This window comes from Simochromis diagramma, unplaced genomic scaffold (genome assembly GCF_900408965.1).
Source record: "Simochromis diagramma unplaced genomic scaffold, fSimDia1.1 OVJJ01000293.1, whole genome shotgun sequence".
Taxonomy (NCBI): Eukaryota; Metazoa; Chordata; class Actinopteri; order Cichliformes; family Cichlidae; genus Simochromis; species Simochromis diagramma.
Genome location: NW_024386801.1, coordinates 7,515,217 through 7,539,423, shown reverse-complemented (window position 1 = coordinate 7,539,423; position 24,207 = coordinate 7,515,217). Strand labels below are relative to the sequence as shown.

At 38.6% G+C, this 24,207-nt stretch overlaps 1 protein-coding gene across 1 annotated transcript in view; it reads right to left on the bottom strand.

Moving 5' to 3' along the window:
* shank3a (SH3 and multiple ankyrin repeat domains 3a) overlaps positions 1–24,207 on the bottom strand; it is a 225,956-nt gene that overhangs the window by 139,689 nt on the left and 62,060 nt on the right. The window contains exon 3 of the mRNA XM_040025475.1: positions 17,340–17,860. Coding sequence (XP_039881409.1) covers positions 17,340–17,651 — 312 coding nt within the window. The 5' untranslated portion in view covers positions 17,652–17,860. The remainder of the gene's footprint in view (positions 1–17,339; positions 17,861–24,207) is intronic.

The window sequence follows — 24,207 nt, the reverse complement described above, 5'->3', positions numbered from 1 at the left end:
AGATAACAAGGTGCCAAGAATCCTGAACAAGTTCAAGAAGGAGAAATAAACTATTAAAAAAGGGGTCAAAGTGACGAGTCATATGTGCTGTCTCTATGGCCTGGTCTGTTTATCTATGTGCCGCCATGTCAAACTCATTCACAATCTGGATGAGATCAGACACACTGGGATATATCATTCTTCTATTTAATCTCCTTCCTGTCTTCACACCCTTTTAACTAAGGCCTTGATCTTTTGTCTGTCTAAATTAGAGATATTAAGTGAAAAATGATGGGAAAAGAGAAGATAGGCCTGAAGGAAGAGATGAGACACAAACTGTAGGTCACATTTTGTGGGCTATGAAGGGGCAACGAACAAAGGATGCATGAAGGAAGACAAAAAAAGGCAGCATGGTTTCAATTAATCACTCTTTTATTATGGCCTAAAGCTAGACGTGGCACACTGCGTCTTAAGATGTTGAATCTAAATAGGTTACAAGTTATCTAAGAAATAATGCTAAATATAATATAGCAAATTGTTTTAGAATAAAGTGTGGGAAACACTTGTATATGCCACAGAAATCTGGCAAAAATGCATTACATGCTTAACAACATTCAGAAAAGGGCATATAGGTTGAGCACATTTATCTGAGTCAGAAAAAAAAACAAGCCCATATGGACTCAAGTTCAGGTAAGTGCAAACAGGTTGATTAAGTGTCAGCAAGCACAAGCACACCTTGCATCATTCAGTATCTGAATTCAAAGTCCAAAAGTGTCTTACTAATTAAGATGTATTGTTTGTGTGTGTTTTTTGAGATTATGTAAGTGAGGATGATGCATGCAGTAGGCCATGACTGTAGTATCTCTAAAGGAACAGATGGCATCCAGTCTGAATAGAAAGAGACAAGTCATTGTCGTTGCCTTTTAGCACAAAGTGATGCATCGACATAGAAGAGAAAGATGCAGTTGTGTAGTTGTGAAGTGAAGGGAAAGAAAAAGGAGGAGTGCAGAGATGATGGAGTGTAATGACTCTCACACAGCCCTGTCTCCATCTCCCAAGACCTCTGGCTGTCGCTGCCCAGATGACATATGCACTAATTAACGCTGCTGAGCCTCCTACTGGACGCAGGGAGAGCTACGGGTCCTGTCCAGTATCCTAAAGGTTTAGTGTAAAACAGCTCGACTAACATGTGTTTGTTCCATTATAAACAAGATGATATATGGAATCGGTTTAATACGTGAGTTCAGTCACCAGATACTACTGTGTGGTACTTATGTTTACTTGTATGCTTGCAATCAACTACATGCAAGCTTAGGTTTTTGGGATACACTAAATGACCAGCCTCTGTCTGACTATTATACCTCAAAGTCACCCTGTAGATCTGTTAGCCAGGTTCTCCATCATCTCTGTATAATAGTGTATAATAACTGCATAATGTTTCTCTTGGAAATGAGATTTAAATCTCCACGAGACTTTTCATCTGGATAAATAAAAGATAATAAACATTCATAATGTGCATCTCCACCTGTTCCCCAAGTTCATTCTGAACCCTAAATAGGAAAAGCAATTGTATAGGAATTTCTTTTACTTATGTATTAATCACATTATTTTATTGTATAATGCCTTGGTGCCACTGGGTTTTTAAGCATGTTTCAGACTCATACTATAAGACAAATGGTAGCGGTCTAGTAAGGAAGTTGGGGGAAGCAGACAACTCCACAGGAAGAGTCTTTTGTCTCTTGGAGGACTCTGGGAGGTAGCAAGGGAGCTCGGTTGTCTGTTCTTTGTGTGTTTTGATTAAAAGAATGTTAGCTACCGCTCACCGCTCGTCTGCAGGCTTTATTTAAATGGAAAACTTCCACAACATAATATATGTTGCTAAGCAATAAATCCTACCAATATCGCTAATAACTAATAACCACTTTAAAAGCTAACTGGTTATGTTTATAGTGCTTAACAAATTTATTAGACAATCTGCTACAATAACAAGAAAATTCTCAATAATTTGGAAATCTGTCAAGATGAAGAATGACTAAATTCAGTGAATTTAATTCAAGATTATTCTCTGAGAAGTCAAAAATGATTCAAGCATGGGAGGCATTTAACTGTGGGGTTCACTGTGTGTAAGTTATAGTGTGCATTGAAATGTCACAGTTTGTGCTGTAAACCCAGGTGTCATGGACCTAGAACAAGTTAACCAATGAAATCGGAACTGTGTGATCAATCTCACAACAGTATCTTTATCTCAGTATAGAACATACAAACATATACATGAAGGCCTGTGTATCTGTACATCTAGGCTTTTGCTAAACTGTATTGAATGAATTTGCACATTCTCAAATTGCTTCTACCTAAAAAACCCAAAACAGTAGCTTTCAATGATGTAAAAACTTGTGACAAGTTAAGTTGTAAAATTATAAAGGAAAGCTGTTAAAAACTTACACGTATTACATTCAAGCCAATACCGGAGACCTTTGAAAGTTGTATCATCGTAGTGCACAAACAATAAAGAACAGAACTATAATCATTACAAACAATCAACACTAAAGGTACCCGTCAGCTGCATTTTGAAATAGTTTCATATAATTTAGTGCTGTGACTTGGCTCTTTTTAACAGGTGAAATGCTGTATTATTAACAATTCATTTTCTTTATCACTTGACTAATTACAGAGTCAGCTGAAATTAACTATAAATTAATTTAGTTAGTTTAATAGGTAAAAATTAACTTCCTCAAACTCGAGGTTATTTGAGTAGAAATTAGTTGCAGTTTTGGAGAGTGAACTTAAAACAAAATTAAAATAATGTCAGAAATTTTGTTAGCTATTTCTGGGTCTTTGGAGACGTGTGTCTTACACAAGTCCTTTTACTTCTGTTTAGCCACGTTAACTGACAATCCTTCACATTGCTTTTTACATCGCACCAAAAATGTAATTTTCTTTAAAATTATTCTCGTATTAACAAAAGCATGACCCTCTAACCGATACTTATCTAAAACTAATTCGATGTTTTTTTCCAGAAAAGTCTGTTCTTCTCGCCTTTCTCCAAAACATAGCGTTAGAATAGAGTTAGGGTCTGCACTAATGATGACTTAGACCACACAGGGTTACGTGAACCTGGTCCCAGTACAGTCTCTTATAAGAGGATTGTCTATTTCCAAACACCTTTTCTTTTTTGTTTTTATCACTAAAATGGGATAAGGTATTTTGGTGATAACAAACAGCAGTCACCTTTTTTCTCTCACTCTTCCATCTCTGCTTGTAACAAGTCAACCATGAAACATTGATGCTACAAGTGAACACGGCACGAGGCCACATCTGGCTCCTCTAAAACTAATATAAACACAAAATAACTCAATTTGTGTCTATCATAACAAGCATCCATACACATAAAATGAGACAGCCTGACTCCTTTTGATAATTACATGTTACATGTGACCGCAAGATTTTCAGTTCGATTTTGAGTATCATTATCTAATAAACACGCTTATTTTAATCTTAAGATTTACAGGCCATAGGAAACAGACTACCATTTTAAACTACCTCACTAAATCCCATAGCGTAAAGTAGAGACACCATCTAAGGGTTTACATCTGAACTACCACCACGTTACACTCCTGAGATGAAGGGGGGGGATTGATTCAATTAACTCGGATTAATGGGCTACCATCAAGATTCAGACACCTTGGGAGACATTGCATTAACACACACGTGCTGCAGACTCTGTTCACAAGGAAAATGCTGAGGCTGGACCATCCCTAATTATGGACAATGGTGCGTGATTCAGGCTGTCGATTTGATACGAGTACTTGAGTTTAATTTGTGTTGAAGTGGTGATGCTGTCAAGGAAAGTAGAACAGAAAAGGATAGGTGTGTGCTCGTAATCTGTCCCAAGTGCCACATTACCAGTTTTACACGAATCTTAATGACAAAAGGGGGTTTTAATGTCTACTTCCTGTTCATAATTGTTATCTACAAAGATAGCAAACTTTATTTTAACTTCAAAAAGTTGATCATGCATGGAGGTTTTTTCACAGACAACAGAGATCAATTGATTGGTAAAAATATTTATTTCTGTCTGCTGATCTCTTTCTGTGAGCTAATGATGTATATAATTATACTGACACTATCCACTCCAGAGCAAGACATACACAGATCTGCAGAAAAACGTTAGGCACTAAAAGCAAGGTAAGCTTACTCTAAAGATAATTTCATGAATAGATTACTAAGTCAGACTCTCCTCTTTGCTCCCTAAAACAGATAACAAACTGCAAACAGAACAAAATCAATCAAATTAATCTTCTTTATGATCGACCTTTACATTTAAAACAGCCCCAGTTCTCCGAGGCAAGTGCTTAACAATAACGAGATCTCCAAAAATCTTGGTGATCTCACTACAGTTCTTCTGTAAGCTGAGACTGCCTCAATTACTTATCTCTTTTTTAACATAATTGCAGACTGTACTGATTATATTGTTATCAGGAGAAGAAGAGAGGTGCTAAATGATCAAGTGAGGAAAAGAGAGGAAGAACAGAGTGTAAGAGTACTAGTGTAAAGGACGGGCTGTGTCAATGCCTATAAGAGCGTAGAAAGAGGAAGACAGGAAGTGTAATAGCGAGTGCACGAGCAAGAGAAAGATAGATGTGTAGTTCTAGCAACTTAAAATCGAGTAGCTTTAAGATGAAACTCGGAGCTACCCTACTTTTTTTTTATCTGCAAGGAACCCTGGACCTGAATTTCTAAAGAGATAGCAGGCTGTAATCTCCAGTCAGCGGTCACTGCAGAGCCATCTTTGTAGTAAACCCCTATGAAGTTCAGGTGGTAAATATGATAGATTTTTATATGAGGAGGAATCATTATAACCCGTATTCTTGCTACACACAGAAACATAACTGCACATGGAAATAAACTACTGGAACTGCATTATTTAAGACTTAAAGCACCAAAAGAAACTTGTCAGGGAGTGGGAGAGCCTCAATACTCACTCAGATCACTCGTGATCTACAGTACAGTACAGTGCACCACCTCAAACACACACTAAAAGGTGTTGCTGCAGAGATATTCTTCAGCAGCTTCCTCTGCTTCTTCTTACACCAAACTTTGTGTCTCCCTCAGCCTCTCTAAAACACACGGTGCATTTTAAATGAACAATCTATTTATCTGCATCCTCCGTGGGAGCACGAGCGCAATACAGAGGGCTATCCTGCATCTTAACAATCACATCAGGCAGGTGCAGCACGACGCTGTCTGCAGTCAGTAAACAGTGTGAGCTTACATAATACATTTTACACAGTTTTTTAAGAGAGGAAACAATTTGGTTTCAAGGGACAGATTTATCCTGCCTATTGGCCTGTCTGTGTTCGCTCTAGTGTCTCTTTCCTTAAATTTGCATAACATCAGCCAGTTACTTTTCGGGGTGTGCCAAGGAGCAGTGCACCCCAGCTGGTTGCCAAGGAAACTTGCTGAAATTTACCAGCCTCTCTGATTAAAGCTATTTAAGCAAATTTCTTCAACTAACCTTCCTGAGCAAGACATGCATCTAGCCAAATGTGTAGCAATGCCACAGATCCTTTGATTGAAAATACTTTTTCTATTTATGAATAAGTTCAAAACTATGTCCCCGAAGCAAGAATACAATTCAGTAGACTTCTTTAAACTCAACCTCCTATCAACTGACAATATGAGATGTTGTCCCAAACCTGCCTGTCTGTCCACTGTTGCTATAGCCCACAGTCACTCTTTAGTGATGGAGTCTGTCAAAGTTTAAGGCCCCTTTGTGGTATTGCCAGACCTTTTTGTGAAATTGCTGTAGACATGCCTGAACTCATGTCATGATACAGGTACATCACCTGTCAATAACCCTTCTCTGCTTTTCATCAAATGTAATCTTTTTCATGTCACTGTGGTGATGTTAGATTTTAGACAGCTGGATCGCTTCTTACAGATTTTTTTAAGAGTGTGGTCTCAAGGATGTGTCAGGGAGTGACAAGTTTTCAAGTATCAGCTTAAAAGATGCATATTTCCAGGTGTGAATATCATCCTATTCAAAGCAATTTCCTAACTTCTGCATGTGTTCCAATGCGAGTGCGCATGTTTGGGCACTCTCTTGCCTAATAAAATGCAGGAAAAAGGGCATGCGCGCTTTACTTAATCTGCATAAGTGACTGAAATGAGATCTAAAATCACATTATCTTGTTCCTAATAAAAAAACTAATGTTTTCATTGTGGGCCTTCACTTCTCCCTGGAGGATGAATAACGTTCTCAGCTTTATGTCTCGCTTTTTGAGATGCCTGCTGGGCTTGAATGAAACTGACATCATCCTTCGAGTGCCTCTTTACCAAGAGTCACAGCACAAAGAGGTATGACAGCAGAAAGATGCCAGTCACAGCCCAGGGTCTTCAGACTTTCCGGTAAATTCTTGGAGAAATATCAGCATAATATCCACTGTGTTTCTTGCTTTATAAAAACAATCAGTACAGTGGCACACAATGCAAGTGTGCATCCCAGGTCTCACTGCTTCCTGTATGCCTTCCCTGTTGTCATTCCACAAACGACAACCCTTCACTTTATCAGCTTACCTGCATGCAGAATCTCGGATACTTTTATCACTACTGATTTCACTCTTTGCCAGGCTGCTGAGACTTGGATGTGTCTGCAGTACAAAGAAAACAACTCCTAAATGAAAAAGTGGATGACCACACCATGAGGCCACACATCTAAGTCTAGCCCAAGCTGTGCAGTTGAGTCAGTCACAGACCACACTGGTATTTTTTTTCTGGTAATAAAGTCAAGTAGAATTAAAAAATGCAACAGCATAAATGGAGATAAAATGCATTTAGGTGGGTTACTGCTTAGAGCGACCCTTCAACTTGTCACTTCTAAAAATCTAAAAACACAGTATAAACTGTTAATGATTATGGATGTAACTTTTAAATCCCTGGATTCATCTCCTGTCCTTTAGGCAAGTTACAATTTCTCTAATTTACTGAAAGAATAACCTTATCATTTTAGTCTTTATTAACTGGTGAGTAGATATCATTTTCATGTCCTATACTTGCATAAAACTATTAGTAACAGCTCTTAAAATAAATATTTTATTATATTTGTCCATCTAAATTTTATCATTGAGGCTAAATAAATCCAAAGGGTCACTTCTTCAGAACAGATTCAACAAAAACCTCAATATTGCAACCTTCATAAAGATATGACTAAAACCATGTATGCCAGCTGGGAATAGTCAGGTTATCTTATGACCAAACATTTTGGCAGTTGCAGTAAATTCAGATCACTGCATCACACAAACCTCAGTGTTGTTGATCTACACTGACATGTTCTCTCATGCAGCACAAAGTCATGGCACTTACATACATATAGCCAGAATTACCCACAGTTACTGAGCATACGAACACACACAACATGATATGAGTTCACACATTAGTAGTTTAAGGGTGAGACAGAGACGTACTTTAATTAGGGACTCTAAGGAGAACACAGAAGAAGCGTGAGAATTTATTAGCACTAAGCTAAAAGCTAAAACTGGGGGTCAAGGCACATGTCAGGTTGCGCACTTATTTATTTTATTATAAAATATAAAAATAACTGGGTACTCACAAAACTAGCTAAAATAGGATACATTGTCTTTAGTTTTGTTCAAATTAGTCAAATTTGTTATTGCACGACACTTTCTTTCACATCTTTGTGTCTTCACTTGGGAGTTCACACACAGACAACTGCACTTAAAAAGTGCTGTATTTATACACACCAGCACGCCCGTCCAACTGCTTTTTAACACAAATATCTAATCAACCAATCACATGGCAGCACCTCTGTGTATTTTGACAGGTAGACATGGTTAAGATGACCTGCTAAAGTTCAAACTGAGCATTAGAATGGGGAAGAAAGGCAATTTAAGTGCTGGTTGCCAGATGGACTGGTCTAAGTACTTCAGAAACTACTGATCTCTTGGGATTTTCCCATGAAACCATCTCTAGGGTTTATGTAGAATGGTTTAAAAAAGAAAAATAGGCAGTGCTGTGCAGTTCTCTGAATGTAAATACTCTGTTGATGTCAGAGTTCAGAGGACAATTTTAAAAAAAAAGCTTTGAGCTAACATAACAGCAATCCAAACTCATATCACAACTCCTAAAACAAAGGTATGCAGACAAGCATCTCTGAATGAACAACACTTCAAAACTTCAAGCAGATGGAGCACAGCAGCATAAGTTCACGCCATTCATGTCAACTAAAAACAGTAAACCGAAGCTATAAATCATACAGGCTTGCAAAAGTTGGACAATAATTTAATTCAGTGCAGTTCAATTTTATTTATATAGCACAAATCACAGTCACCTCAAGACAATTTATACTAAACAAGGTAAAGACCCTTCAATTTTCAATAATAAAATAGAAGATCTGAAATATGTTCCCTGGACTGATAACTCTCAATTTCTGCTGAAAATATGCCTTGTATCAAAGGCTGAGGTTGTTGGTGATGTAATGGTGTGGGAGATCACTTTTATGGCACACTTTGGGCTCCTTAGCATAAAATGAGCATCATTCCAACGCCGCTGCCTACCTGAGCGTTATTACTGGCCATGTCGATCCCTTTATGACCACACTGTACTCATCTTTGGATGGCTGCTTCCAGCAGGATAATGTTCCATGTCACAAAGCTCAGCTCACCTCAAACTGGTTTCTTGAACATGGCAATGAGTTTACTTAAATAGCCTCCACAGTCACCAGATCTAAACCAGGGATGTACCTACAAATCTTCGCCAACTGTGAAATGGTATCATAATGGTTTATTATTGCAGTACGTTTTCTGAACTTGTTAAAAAAATGCCACTGACAAGTATACTCCATGTTATAAGAACTCTTTAGAATCTTCTACTTCCCATCTGTCTCATTCAGACACCATGTTCCTTTATGCATGCATAATTGGACAAGGACACACACCAGCACACGCAACAAATATCGATTAAAGTCCTCTTTTCCATTACTGTTGACAGGCGAGACTGATATGCCAACAAGATTTACAGTTAACGCCAGTCATCACTGAGATATGAACACTCCAATAAGACACAGACTCAGAACTGCATAGGCACATAAACACTTAGATACTACACAGCGATTTGCAATAAATAAATACGTTTGTACCTGCTTTTACTCTTTTTTGCATTTTGGATTAGATTACTTTGAAACATTTTTAAAACCTTCACTATAAAAACTGTATTTTTAACCAAACCCCATTTTGATTTATCCAGCAGCTAACTGTGAAATTACAACCTGGCTGCTCTATAAGCATCCGTGTGATAAAATCAATTCGATCTAGAGAAACAGAGAGTTCAAGTAGGAAAGACAACACTGTGTGCGTAATCTTTTAAAAATTTTAGCACCGCATCAAGACAGTGTGCGAACCTACACTTAGACAGAAGATTTTTTTGTCTTTTATATGGAACCAAAACTAATTATGTCATGGTTATTCTTTTTCATGAGCCACAAAGACTGTTTATCTGTTGCTAAGTGATTTATTTCACTACAGTTAAAACAGTAGAAGCTGAGCTCCTCTGAGAATAGAGGGCTGTAGCAGATCACTACTGTAGTGCAGGCTATTGGAAATGTCTGTATTGCCTAGGGGCTTCCTTTTCCCCATTGGCTGCAAAGAAGAGAGTCTTACTGTATTGACTTCAAGTATTGTGTTTAAAATGTCTCCAAGAGCACTATCTACTGCACATAGCATTTGATTTTAACTTGATGGTCAAACAGCTGAAGGCTTATGCAATTAGATGCTCTTGGCTTGAAACACAGGACATGCCAGCCATCTATAGCTATATAACCATTTTTGGTTATAGATATAATATTACAATGGAGAGGGATGTCCTCCCTGCACAAACACAATTAATATCTAGACCACTCTTGTGACAAAAGGTCAGTCTGACTGGGCTAATATTAATATCTCTTTATATTCCCAGGCTTCTCTCAGACTAGACTCAGGAAAAAGATAAAAATGAGGATAACACACAAAAGACAGAAAAGGCTAAAAAAGTAATACAGAAGAAAAAAAGCAATGGATTGGTATAAAAAGATCAATGAAACAATCACAGTATTTAATGAGAAATAACTTTCCTATAGTTAGAGCTTGACCGCAAACTAATATTGTAATGAAAAATGTTAAAGTAAAGAAGAAACACCCTTCAGTCACTGTACGAGTGTTGATAATGTACAGCTTGTCTACCACAGGCAACTCTTCAACATCCCTGACAGCAACAATGTTTATAATGTCACAAACACAACAGCCTGCTGATGTGAGTTGAGTAAAGCATGAATGAGTTACTACACATAAAACTTTAAGAGAAACCTGTTCATGTTTTGTGTGTCTAAAATAAAAAAAAATATCAGCCAATAAAGCATTTTTAAATCACCAACTATCAGTATCAGTCTTAAAAATCCTATATTATTATGACTTGACATAATAATAATAATTTAAGAATAACCATAACCTTGGTTGATCATTTCAGGACACTAATATATTGTCTATACTATTATTATTTTGATAATATCAACAAGAAATAACTAATCGAACTAACCCAGATCGGATGAATAACAACACACAACTAAGCCCAATTACAGAAACAGAGTTCAAGATTTAACACAGTTGCCAATCTTCTCAGGAGTGGATGTTCCAAATTCACCCCAAGGTGAACAAACCACCAGACTTTTGGAACAATGTCCTCTGGACAGGTGAGACCAAGAGGTTTAATCATAAAGCACAGTGCCACGTTTAGAGAAAACCAAACAGCATATCAACAAACACCTCATATTAACTATCAAGTGGTGGATGGGTGACGTTTAGATGACTTTTTATTATTTTCATTCATTATTATGCATCAAGATGTAAAAGCTATGCAATAAAGATGAGAGTAATTACATTTTGGAGGGGTCAAGTACAGTTCTAATACAAGAAAAGAACCTTAAAGCAACAACCATGAGGGTTGGCTTTGTGGATAGCTTATTTTAGCTATCCTGCTACAAATTTGATGTTTTCATTCACTCTCGCTTGTAATACATCTGCTTTCTGTGGTAAGCTCACTGCAGAATACCTGCTCAGCACCAATGAGCCAAAACATGCTCTTAGCAACTTACTGTTGAACATGGAAGCTTGTCAGACACATAAAACACTTCTAAAAAGGTAGTTAACAAAATTAACAGTTTACAAACTTAACAATATCTCCAAAAGTTGATTCTGTTCATCTGGACGTAGCGTTTTGTGGGAGAAACGTTTCGTCACTCATCCAAGTGACTTCTTCAGTCTCAGCTGACTGCAGGTTTCCCCAATCTTATAAACAGTACATTTGCATAATGACTGAAACCAGCCCACTGAAGGAACAATGGGCTGGGAGGTCAGTTTCTTAATCTTAATTATGCAAATTCTCATGACCACTGATCAAAGACCACTGATCTATAGCCATGAGTACCATTCACAGAGAGTTGGGGAATGGCTGCAATCACAGCATTGTAAGATGGCGAAAGATGTACCCTTAGGCCCCCTCCTCGATTCAGAGATGGTCTTTCCCTTTTCACGTAAATGGCCTCCTTGACTCCGCGCTCAAACCAGCGTTCCTCCCTGTCCAGGATGTGTACATCCTCATCCTTGAAAGAGTGTCCACTGGCCTGTAGGTGTAAATAGACTGCAGAGTCCTGGCCTGACGAGGTAGCTCTTCTGTGTTGTGCCATCCGCTATAAATCCTGGCAATCCTCCTGGCACTTAACAGCGTACACTATGTTACTCTGTTTGTGTCGGGGGACCCGATCCTTGGGGTGGACCAATTTTTGGCGCAGCGTGTTTTGGGGTTTAAAAGCCACAGAAACCCGGTGTTTAGAAAAAATGCGTCTCAAGTGCTCCGATACTCCTGACACATATGGGATCACTACAGGTTTTTGCTTGGGCAGCGGTTGTCCTTCTCAAAAAAAAACCAAAAAAAACACTTAACAATAGTATCAACTGGACAAAAAATAAAAAACAAACAAACTAAAGAAACAGATCGTTTGAGTCAAGGTGTCTGTGTCAGTATTTGGACTGAAAAGTTGCGTTCTTAGTCCTGAATTATTTTCGGGGGCTTGAGCTCAGTCCAGGTCTGTTAATATTTGGTTTCTGCTTCTAAATCTCAATCCATCCATTTTCTTAACAACTTATCCAACTGAGTTGCAGGGAGCTGGAGCCTATCCCAGCTGACACTGAGTGAGAGATGAGCTACAGCCAGGGCAGGTCATCAGAGAGACAGACTACCACTCACACCTACACCCGCACCAATTTACTAGATACACAGGGAAATCCCTTCTCTACTCAGAAAGGCACCAGCAGAACTGTTAATTTGGGTAACACCAGGATAACAGAACTGAAATCATATTTGTTTTTCAGCTACTAAATTTTGCAGCCTGCATTCAACCAATCTACAGTGTAAATCAGGTAGCAGTACTGATTAACAAGTTACTAAACGACAGGTCCCCACTCTTACTGGCTAAGGAAAACAACAGTTGCATATTTGGAAATACGTCAAAATATCATCTGGACTGACGATGCAGGCAGATGGTAGTTAAACAAGAACACACAAAAGGGACAAAAGAGATTAATCTGCCAGGAGGCTACACAGCAGGTACTCAAAACATGATGGCCACATGTTCCACAGAGTACAAAAATGACATAAGGCATAACTGTCACTGGATATATACTCGGTAAATTGGCCAAGAAAAGAATTTGACGCTGATGATACAAAAACAACTTGAACTTTTTTTTTTTTTAGCTTTTTTTCAATTTCTGAAATTTCCACTTGAAAACAAAAATCCTATTATTTATTCAGCAACAGATTTACAACTGTAAGGTCAAAATGACAAGCCTTGGGGTTAATGGAGAAGAGACATTTTTAAACTTATAGTCTATTTTCCACATCACGAGATCAAAATTAAATTTAACAGTCCTACAAAAACTGTCATTTTTTACTTTGACTAATAAAAATTCTAAATTTGAATAATTGAGATGGCGTTTGAACAATTAGTCACTAGCACAGACTTTTTAAAAATTTCAACAGCACAAAAAAGACAGCAGGGATGAACCAGCGTTGGGTTTACACATAACAGACAAGTATCTTTAGTGACTTTAATTCTAGCATCCTGTCAGCAGCCTTTGAATTTCTTTAGTTAGCTTAAAGAAAAATGCTAAAAATAACAGAGTTTAACAGGTATAAAGCTAGATTTTTGCACCAACTAAGCCATCCTCAGTCAGCTGAAAACATGGTCTATCTTGGAACGGTTTGTAGTGCACAGGAAATTGAACAAGGAGAAGTGGGGCAGACCTAAAAAGCAAAACGAAAACTTTACTAGTATGTAAAAGTTATGTCTTCAGGGTTTCAGTGGAAGGGTCGCTTTGCAAAAGCCATTTTAAAGAAAGGGAAACAGGGAGAAATGACTGAACAATGCCAAATTATACAAGAACTGGAGTGAAAATCAATGGAGTGATGAAACCAAGTTTGAAATTTTGGGTTCAATGGGTTCCATCGGTTTTGGGTGGAACACTGAAAAGTGCAATCATATGTTTAAACACCACACAGTAAAGTCTGGAATCTGCCTGATTGGCAACAGCATAATTTTTTTGCATTGATTCCAAACACACTGCCAATGCAGCAAAACTATACCGTGGAGAGAAAACCGCACAATGGAACACTCCCCAGCATGTGGACCTCGACATTATTGAAGCAGTGTGGGATCATCTTAACAGAGAACAGAACAAAAGGCAGCAAACATCCAAAGAAGATGCTCTTCAAGAAGCCTGGAGAACTATTCCTGAAGACTTCTTAAGACTGCCTCAACTTCAATAAATTGCTGCACCTATTTTCTATTTTCCTAGCAAAATATAACGAAATTAGCGGTGACTCAAGACTTTTGAAGAGTACTGTAGAATGAAAAATGTCAAGGACATGTGCCAAATGTTTCCAGAAAATAACTTACTCAGACAGCAGTTCAAGACAGTAGCAGACAGGAAAAACAGGGTACTTTATAAGCCAACTACACAGGCAGACAGAAGAGGTGGAAAAAAATTCAAAAACAACAGAAAAGACAAAGAGGGCATCACAAAGTGCTAAGTCCAGCACAAAAGGATGTAAAGTGTAAGGAGGGACACCATATGCTGCTACATGCACGCATGTGAACAGGAAAATATGCACAGAGACAATGAAAAGGCCTTCAAGATGTCTATTTCAGTTCGACCCATTAAGATGCAGCAACTATTGTTACAAACAAGAGAGCTGAAACCTCGAGCTTCCACAAGACAAATGTCTTTTCAAAGAGAAAGCATACTGCGTGTAACCCTCAAACCCAAAGGTCTATATAACAAGACTTGAGGGGGGTTTTTTGGTTTGTTTTTTGTTTATTTTTAAAATTATTTTCTCAACATCATAATCGTGACAGATTTCTACATCTGACAGAAAAATGTATTCCGTGAATGGATAAAGAAATGGGATGCACTGAGAGACGTAACACGAAAATAAATGGAGAAGATGGATTAAAGCAGGTAGGCAATAGTGGGGCAGACTATTTATGTGTGTGTCTCCCTCTCTTTTGAGAGATGAATGACACCCATTAGCGGTATTGGGAATCTATCTTTTTTGCTTCAATCACAAAAATAGAATTTTTGTGAAGCTGGGTATGATGAATACCAAATGATACCCATGGTCGGATAAAAGTACAATCTTTACAAATAATTTCCCAAACACCCCGACCGAACAAAAGGTGGTACTGACTGCTAATGCAACTGTACTGTCTCCTGTTGCCAAAATACAGTTAGAGATTAAATGTCTGCCAAAGACTGAACAGTACTTTTATGTAATGACGGACTTGCTTAGAATAAATTGCAAGCTGAATGACTAAAATCCATTAATTTTCTTCCATAATTTCCATAATTTTCTTCCTTAATTTCCATAATTGTCTTCCATAATTTTAACACCACTCTTTATTTTACTCCATCACCTAACCAGACCTGAAGAAGAAATTCTCAAAACACAGTTCACATGCAAGAATAGCACCAGAAATAATACCCCTACTTCAGATTAATTAGGCTGAAAAAATACTGGGAACTCAACATAATAGGCCAGAGATTGAGAAAGGAATTGTGAAGGAACTATTAACTATTTTATACTCTGGCTTTACTGCATATTGGGCTGTGCTCCACCCTAATTTCTCGCAGAAAAGGGAAAATGTTGCCCATCATGATCTTTGCATGGTGCTTCATTCTCCTGATCTAGGCTTGAAACACAGCAGGAGATGTGTAATCCTACTTCAGGCAGACTATTCTAGTGTAATCTCCTGCTTACTCAGAGTACACACGAGTCACTTTTGACTGCTCCATAAAAGATTCAAACTGTCAGAATCTGGCCATCTGTCATCTGCCTCTATGTTTGTCTGTCAGACTTCAGGCAAACTCTCTGTTTGTCTTTCCCTCTATCACTGTGTCATCCCATATGTGTTCTTGCTTTCTTATCCATATACTGGACTAAATGTGACTGAAACTGAAACTAATAATTCGTGGAGCATCTTAACATTACATAACCACATTAAGGCAATTCCCCGGGCAATGGGATTAGGAATCATGAACATGAGTGCATGTTTGAGTGTGTAACTGTGTAAGCTTGTAAAACCATGCCCAGGTGTGTGTGTGTGTATTCTTTCATGTAACTGCAAATACTTATTCTATATAATTACATATTTGCATGCTGAGAGTTTTGAGTGTTTGTGTGGACATGAGTTTGAGCTTGCTTGAAAACATTTTTGTCCACACAGGGCTATTCTATAGCACCTTTGGGGAATTCTCTACTTTCTTTTCAGCTGCCTTCCTTTTATTTCCTGCCTTTATTCCTGGCATTCGGTGCTGGAGCCTCACTAAGATACAATGGGTCATTTCAGCCAAGTATCCAACGACAATGAGGTAATCAACAACAACAAACAGAGCACCAGCCTCTTGCCTTTGCCATCAATGTCTGCAGAATGAATAGAAACGGGACACTCAGCCTAACTTCTTGCAAAAAGCTTAGTAACTGAGCACAAGTATGTAGCGAATGGCTGCCAGGGTATAATCTGTGTTTTGCTTTACAATTAATAGACAATATCTCGAGTATTAATGTGAAACAGAAGGTGAATGGCTAGATAAGTTGATAAGTGTTGACTCAGAGTCATGTGTTATTCCAGAGGAATGTCACTTCATTTGTCTAATAGTGTGGTCTTATATGTGCTACTGACATATATATATATATATGTATATATATATATATATACGGAGAGAGAGAGAGAGAGAGCAGCAACAGATGCAGACATATAACATGGGGTCAAGGTATGTTGAGCTGAACGTTTTATTTTACAGCCAATCAAACAGTAAAATGCTATTTCTCTGCAGTTAAGTGCAGTTCCAGGAAATCAAATTGAAGATCCCCATTAACCTCAAAGAAATGGCACCTTGACACTTCAGTGAGAGATGTTCCACTGCACTGCATTACTCAATGTTGTTGAATCTACATGAATGAGATAGCAGAGCTTGAAAACTGAATGACAGAACTAATTTACTATGTGCCCATTTGTCCTGTTTCACACCACCTTCTGCAGCAATCACATACCGATATGGACACACTTGTGAAGGCGATCAAATGGTTTCAACAGTCTGTTGGTTCTGCTTTTATTTTCAGTGGCTGCAATACTACACAGGCACAGGCTACACATTCAGAGAAACTGCAGCTTCATTAGTGGAGGAACAGTGTATGATTGGACCTGTTATACTCTCTGGGCACAGAGCAAACACAGTGGGAAGACGACATGATGAGGTAAAGTTTTACTGTTTAGGTATAACTGTCATGATTCTCTACCTCGTGCCTTCTTGGGCATTTGCAATCACCTCACAGCCTCCGTTACCCCTGATGCCTTTTCCGTTCCTCCCCCTTCCCTCAGACCCCCATTCTCACCCTAAGTGGCCAGTTGTCAAAGTCAGCTGAAGCCCAGTTAATGAAGAGGTAGATTTATTAGCGAGGCAACAGTGGAAAAGGTGGGGAGGGGAGGAGTGGAACCCCCAGAAGCCAGCAAGCAAACACAGCTACTAAGTGTGCATACCAAAAAAAACCAAAACCGAAAACAAGGGAAAAGAAGAGCATGGGTGATAAGGATAAAGAGAAGCTGACGGAAAAGACGAAAAATTAAAAGCTGACGATGTTTAAAAGGACAGATAATACATAAAGCCAGCAGTAGAGAGGTAGAAAGCACCTATTCAAAGAGGAAGGGGGAGAGGCAGATTACCTCTCTTTTATACTCTGGCTACAGAATGAGCTCTTACCGTCTGCTGCAAGTCTGGGATTCCAATGCGGATGACCACCGTGTTGCCTGTTGGCTCCTCCATGGGTGCTCTTGCACTGTTGCTACGCTCTGCACTGGGACGGAAAGCCGGAACACCGTGAGGAACGGGAACGCCACTGTCCTCTTCCCGGGAGCTGCTGCTGTCAGTGCTGGCCCCCTGGCTGCCGTTTGCTGCGTGTGTGTGAGGGTGTGTGAGTGTGTGTGAGTGTGTGTGTGTGTGCTGCTGCTGCTGCTGGTCCTGCCGTGGAGGGCTCGGTGGCTCATGTTTGCCGGCTGCCGGACGCAGAGGCATGCTCCGTGTTAGAGGCTCGGTCTATCCGTCTCTCTCTCTCTCTCTCTCTCTCGCTCGTTCGCTCTCGCTCTCTCTCTCTCGCTCTCTCAACACACATTCAAACACACACACTCATACAGTCAAACACACACGCAACACAAGCACACGCATACACCGATGGCTCTCGCTCACACTACACGCACGCACCGTTTGCAGCATGCATCACTCGCCTGGGAGAGAAAAAAAGGGAGGGAGAGAGAGGAGGGTGGCAAAGGGGGAATGGGCAAAGAGGAGGGGGTAATAGGAGATTACAGAGGGTTGGAGGGTAAAAACACAAAGATAAGTACCCAAGGCAACTTGAAACTAACACTCAAATTAATAATGCAGGGCAACTTTGAAGAAATGACATTCACAGAATAGTGCAAAATCTCTGTCTGCAACTTACACACAGGATCACCCTAATGCCACTAGCAAAAGCTGAAAACGAATAATGGAGGGACAGCATAAATAAACAATTAGATAAAACATTTTTGGATCATTCGCATTAACTATAGGCGTGTTTGGATAGCGTTAATGACAGCACCACTGCCAATTAATTCGTATAATGACCTCTGCACCCATTGATGTTGCAATATTCATAATGTGACACAGCTGTTGTCACACACTGTTGATCTTGCTGTAGAGTACTAACACTATGGTAATATTAGGACAGCGTGTGTGCGTGTGTGTGTGTGCGTGTATGCTGGCAACGGGAGGGGGATGTTTGTTCAGATCAATGCGGGGCAGGATTTGGCCTTCATGCTTCACTTTATCTATGGGGGGTGTCAGTGATCAAAAGCCTCCCTGGTAAACAGCAACACACAAACAGAACAAACTGCCTTTAATGTTGATGAGGTTTTCGTGGGAGTTTTTCCTCATTGAGGGGTATTTTCATACAGGTCCTAAGGCCAAAACAAATAAACATCAATCTGACCTTGATTTCCATCTAAATGCTTTGTTAAGCAGGGATCCCGAGCGTTTCAAAGTTTGCCATTGTATATGAACAAAGATGCGTTATTATTACACTGACCAACATCGACTTGCGTGGCCCCTGTTCTCACATTCAATTGAATTCAAAACTCCAGATAACAGCAGAAATGCTTATCTGCTGAGATTAGTAATTGGACTCTGTGAGCTGTGCTTGAATATAGTCAGTTATTCACACCACAATTTAAACAAGTGATCTCCTCATGGGAAAAAAAAATGTGCTGTGAAACATTTGCAGCAGGTCTGTAAATTATTAACCGTGATGTTAAGTCAGTGCTATGCCCCATTGTGTTCTCACTGACATCCTAGTTCAAGCTGACCAGACGGCCCCAAGACAACATTTTCTTATTAGGTGGAATTTAAAGAGAGCGCTTGAATGAGAAAGTGATGAAAGCAAGCAGATAATGCGAGCAACTGAGTACGTGTGCATCTATGCAATAGTTTGCAAAGGTTTTAGGCATTAGTGGATTGCGTTGTTATCCGTCAAAGGATGTCCACCAAACAGACACCAGATTCTACAGTATAGTAACAACTCTAAACATGTATCCAGCACCATCACATCACATTGAAGCATATGAGACAGAGAACAGTCTCAAGATACATATATATATATGTATTATTTTTTATTTTATAATCTTAGATAAAGATCTCTGCTAGTTTAATTAAGAGAAAGAGAAGCGCGAGATTAAATTCCATGAGAACAAATAAGATCTACCAGTCATTAGATATTTTGATCTTTATCTTAAAAACATGGAAGATTCTGATTTTGAGATCCATAAATGCAAATAAAAAGCTAAATGCTATTAGTTAACAAATCTTCTTGAAGGGAGACATGAGTGGGACAGAGAAGGGAGGGAATATAGTTACAATCTTTGAAAGCTTCAGTGTATCTCACGGGATTTTCTACGATGGGGAGTTTTAGCACACACGCTGCATCACGACATCAGAAAAGCCTTTGATTCCTGTCGAGAACTTCTCAGCATAAATAGTTTAGAAGTCAATCATGCTGCTATCTTACAGGTTCAACAATATTCATCACTCAACAGTGCAAGGGCTTCATTCTGTGCTGCTTGGGAAAAGTAAGCATCAGGCTGCACGTTATGAAACACTTAAATGAGATATGAGCCTCACAACCGATAACGTGCTAATTTGGAGGCATATATTTGCTTTCAGTTAAGAGAAAATCAAATATTACCAGGTCTAGGTAAATAAAATAAACCCATTTGCAAGGTTAGATGAAAACAAGGACATATTCTAAAATCGTTCCCATACTGCAAACTCTAACACCTCTGTCAGCAGATCTGAGTTAGGGCATGCCTGCACTTGCCTGTTTTCACAGTTAGAACATATCAGGAAGTCATCCACTTCAGACACGCGGTCATCACTAGAAATACTTTGATTTTGCTCCCTGGGCTGAGCCTGAGCGGGACACATGTCCTAGCTGTGAATTACTTGCCCTGCTCTCACAAAGACAGATTTTGTACTAGGGTTAGTCATCTCCAGGTAATGTAGAGTAAAGTTCATCTTCATTAGCTTAAATCACATATCTATGTAATAACAGAGGGGTTACCCAGCACCAAGCACTACAGAGGCTTAGATGCAAATCCGCTGCCAATGCTGGACACTTCACAGTATGTAATCCCATTTGCTCCAAAGAAAGAGTATGGCAGGTTGTCCTAATGCATTACAGCATCAAGCAGGTCACTCCAGCTTTGTGTAACTTTTGCCTGCCAGGTCTTATGGGTCAGAAAATTGATAGCATTAAACCTTGCTGTTCAGCTGTGTGTTATTGGTTGTTATTAGTATTGGTTAAAATGGGTTTTACAGGCTTAAAACTACATTAAGACATTTCAGAGTCCAACACTGTTTGGAATCCAACACTTTTGAATTTTTCAAAATGACTGATATCTGGAATAATCTAATTTAATAGACGTGAAATAGTAAAAGATCCCACATTAAGTCTGTGAATGTGACAAAGAGCCCTAAGTTGGCTTGCCAATAAGCAACGATTCCCCAAAGATATCTGGGGAAGAGCCAGGCAGACATTTCATCCTACTTGCATCATGCAAGGATAAATTGTGTTGGCAACAGCGCTTGAAGAGATCTACATACCAGGAACAAGTTATCTAGTAGAATAAACGGCAAGAAAAAAAAAACACAAGGAACAAATAATTGTGGTTAAATCATTAACCAGAATAAAACTCGTCTTAAACTTTTGACTTGATTTACAAATGGAATTTGATTTAATTGCTACACCTACTTCAGTGCTCTCACAGAACTTATTCTGAACATCGCTCCTCACACATCAGTGGTGGCATCATGGAACATCACGTTTGATCCTGCAAATTAAAGGTCTATCAGGCTCACTTACTATCAATCTTATTAACTGTATTTTTCAATCTTTTAAGTCTCCTTATTCAGAATTTCAATCCGATATTTCAGAAGTGATCAGTTTTTGGTCAAGCTTGAGTTTCTAACCATTTGCACCGAGGTTGCAAAAAAACACGTTTTTCTCTGCTAACTTTACGAGAAATTACTTTTGCAAATATGCAATGCAAAATAAGCTTCCAGTCCTGATGGATTTCCTGTCAAATTCTAGAAGAAATTTCATGATAAATTAGCTCCTCTATTATTTGAGGTATATAATAATTCCTCGGAACAAGGTTCTTTGCCACCATCCATGAACCAAGCTGTTAGCTTTTGAGAAAGAATAATATTATGCAGTTCTTACAGACCACTCTCCTTAATAGGGCGTTAGCACTTTGGTTGGATAACAGGGTTTTTTTAATGGCTGCCACCTTTTCACCAATATGCACACTCTTTTAACTCTTTTACTCTTTCAAATTACTCTTACTATTATTTAAAAATGCTACTCTAAAACCAGAATGAAATTACCTGTTTGCTCTACTATGTAGATTTGATCTTAGTGAGAAGTTAATTTCTTAGATTTCATTACTGAAAAAGCTACGTTCAGAGGACCAGAATCAACTTTTGGATTATTTCGTTACCTTGACGATTGAGCATGCATCAAGACTTCTTAAGTAAAGCTTTTATTACTTTATGCATCTCCATGAACAAATGCACTAATGCTGTACAACTATTTACTGTGTACTATCTCATTGACTACCCAAAGCTGCCCTTTATCTCCACTGTTATTGGCTCTTGCAGCAGAACTGCAGGCCATTTTACTGAGGTCTTCACCTTTGTTCATACCACCCCAGGAAAATTACCTGTCCTTGACAGATTAGGTTCTTTCTATAAGATATTAATTGATAGATATCTTATCTTATTCTATCTAGTAAGGTAAATGTTTTCATAAATGTTCAGTAAACGTTTCAGTAAATGTAACCCGAACCTTAACTTCTCTAATGTCCTTTAATTATTTTTCCTCTGATCACTAAGACTAAATCTGACCTACAAAGACAGCGTAATCTACCATTGTCTTCTTCTTAGCCTTAGAATTAATCAAGGCTGTTTTTAATGTTTTCATTTTATCGAAACAATTCTTCAAGTCAATTGATCAAAGCATTGCTTCTTTCCTGTGGCGTGGGAAAAGAAACTAGGATTCACAAATCTTTAGTCCAGAGGTGTAAAGTCAGTGGGAAACTTGCATTACCAAACCCACTACACTACTGGTCTGCACATATCCATAAACTGACATTTTGATTTAGGTCCTCGGCCGTCCCCTGTTGCAGAATGGAAAAATCCTGCGTTACCTCTTCCCTTATAGCATTGCTCACTTTTCCTTTCCCAACCAACCTCTCTGGTTTTACAGATAAACCAGTGGTAATAGCAATCATAAGTTTAGGCAATATTTTAAATTCTTCTCAGCTTCCTCTTCAACCCTTTCATGCATAGTGGTCCCTACAGTGGACAGCTATTTAAAGCTATTTGTGTCAGTGTTGATGGTATACTTGCACATAAACCACTACATTGGACACTGATGTGTCACTCCATACCCTGCCACCCACTGGTCCTTTAATGTTACTATAGATGTATGATGTGTTTCATTGCAAAGTGCTTCATACAACCTCAATCAGGATTTTTTCAGTATTCAGTATTTTTATTCATCCTTTCATGCCTAAAGATGAATAAAAAAGACTTCAGAAAAAATCCTGATTGAGGTTGTCATAATTCATGCATGAAAAGGTTAAAACCAGTAAACCATTTATTTCGCCCGTCGCTGACAGATGTCACCTTATCCATATGGCATAGTAAAGGCCCTAATCACGTTTGCGACATACTGTATAAAAACAATGTTTTTCAAGTCAAATAATGTGTAAAAATCACCTTTTCTTGTTTTCTTTTTTTATTATTATTATTATTCCATTTTGTTGGAAACTTATGCTTTCTACATTTGTTGTTCACATTTACTTAATAAAAACAATTAAGACTGAAAAATAAAAGAATATGTTCCAGCTTTTTTTACAGCCTTGTACAGTCAATCACCCTACAATATTTTAGATATTTGCATATGTTTTTAAAGGGTACATTTGTGAATATTGTGAAAATAGCTGGTGAACTAAAATCACTGAGGACAGAAAACATTTCTGCAACTACTTTGATTCCAAACTTGGTACCTGCTTGAGTACCAAGAAAAGTACCAAATCAACCAACCAGCCTTCTAAATGTGAGGATGCACTGGGTTTTGTTTGTTTTCCTTTGGTTATCACTAACAATAAAATGCTTTTGGTTTTAGACATCTTACCAGACAAAACAAGCAATTTCCTTGTTTTCATGGAAATTCTCGTATTTATTAAATACAACTTGACCCTAAATATGAAACCAAGTTAATTAACAAACAAACAAACAAACTGTGGCTTAATTAAAATACAATTAAAAACTTACTGCACTGTAAAGTCTTTGCAGATACCAGCTTTCATATATGTTTAACCCCACGCTATGCTACTGATAAAAGCACATATTCAGTGAGTACTTGGCAATGATTCAACTACTTAATGAAATAGCTGGACCTTGACTTTAGCTTGCAAAAAAATGACATTGGCTTATCAACAGCTGAATATTCTATATTATCAGTTGTAACCTTACTCTGTATTTGAACAGAAACTAAATGCTGTGCTAACCCCCTTATAACGTGTTTTTATTCCTATGTTCAACATTTTAATCACTGGTTGCTGTTTTAAAAGTGCTTTATAAATAAAGTTGGCTTGGCCTAACTTGGCTAACCTAAAACATACATTCAGGTTAAAACTGTAGTCCAGATTCTCTTACGCTCGTATCTTGGGAGCATTAAGAGAATGGACTAGAATTATAAAGAGGCTAGCACCCATGTCTCAGCTAACAGCTCCTCTCTCTTCAGCTCAGATCTCTTTCTCCCTACCCCCTCTCACACCATCTCATGCGCTCCAGTCCAGTGAAAACAAAGTGAATAATTCATGACTATACAGAGCAGCGTGTGCATGGATCCAGTTCAATGTATGTGTGTATCTGAAACATCTGCCGAGCTTCAACAAGAGGAAGTTAAACTAAAATCCACTGCAAGCCAGCAGCCACCTTTACCTGTTTCCCTCTAAAACATCCACGCTGGACA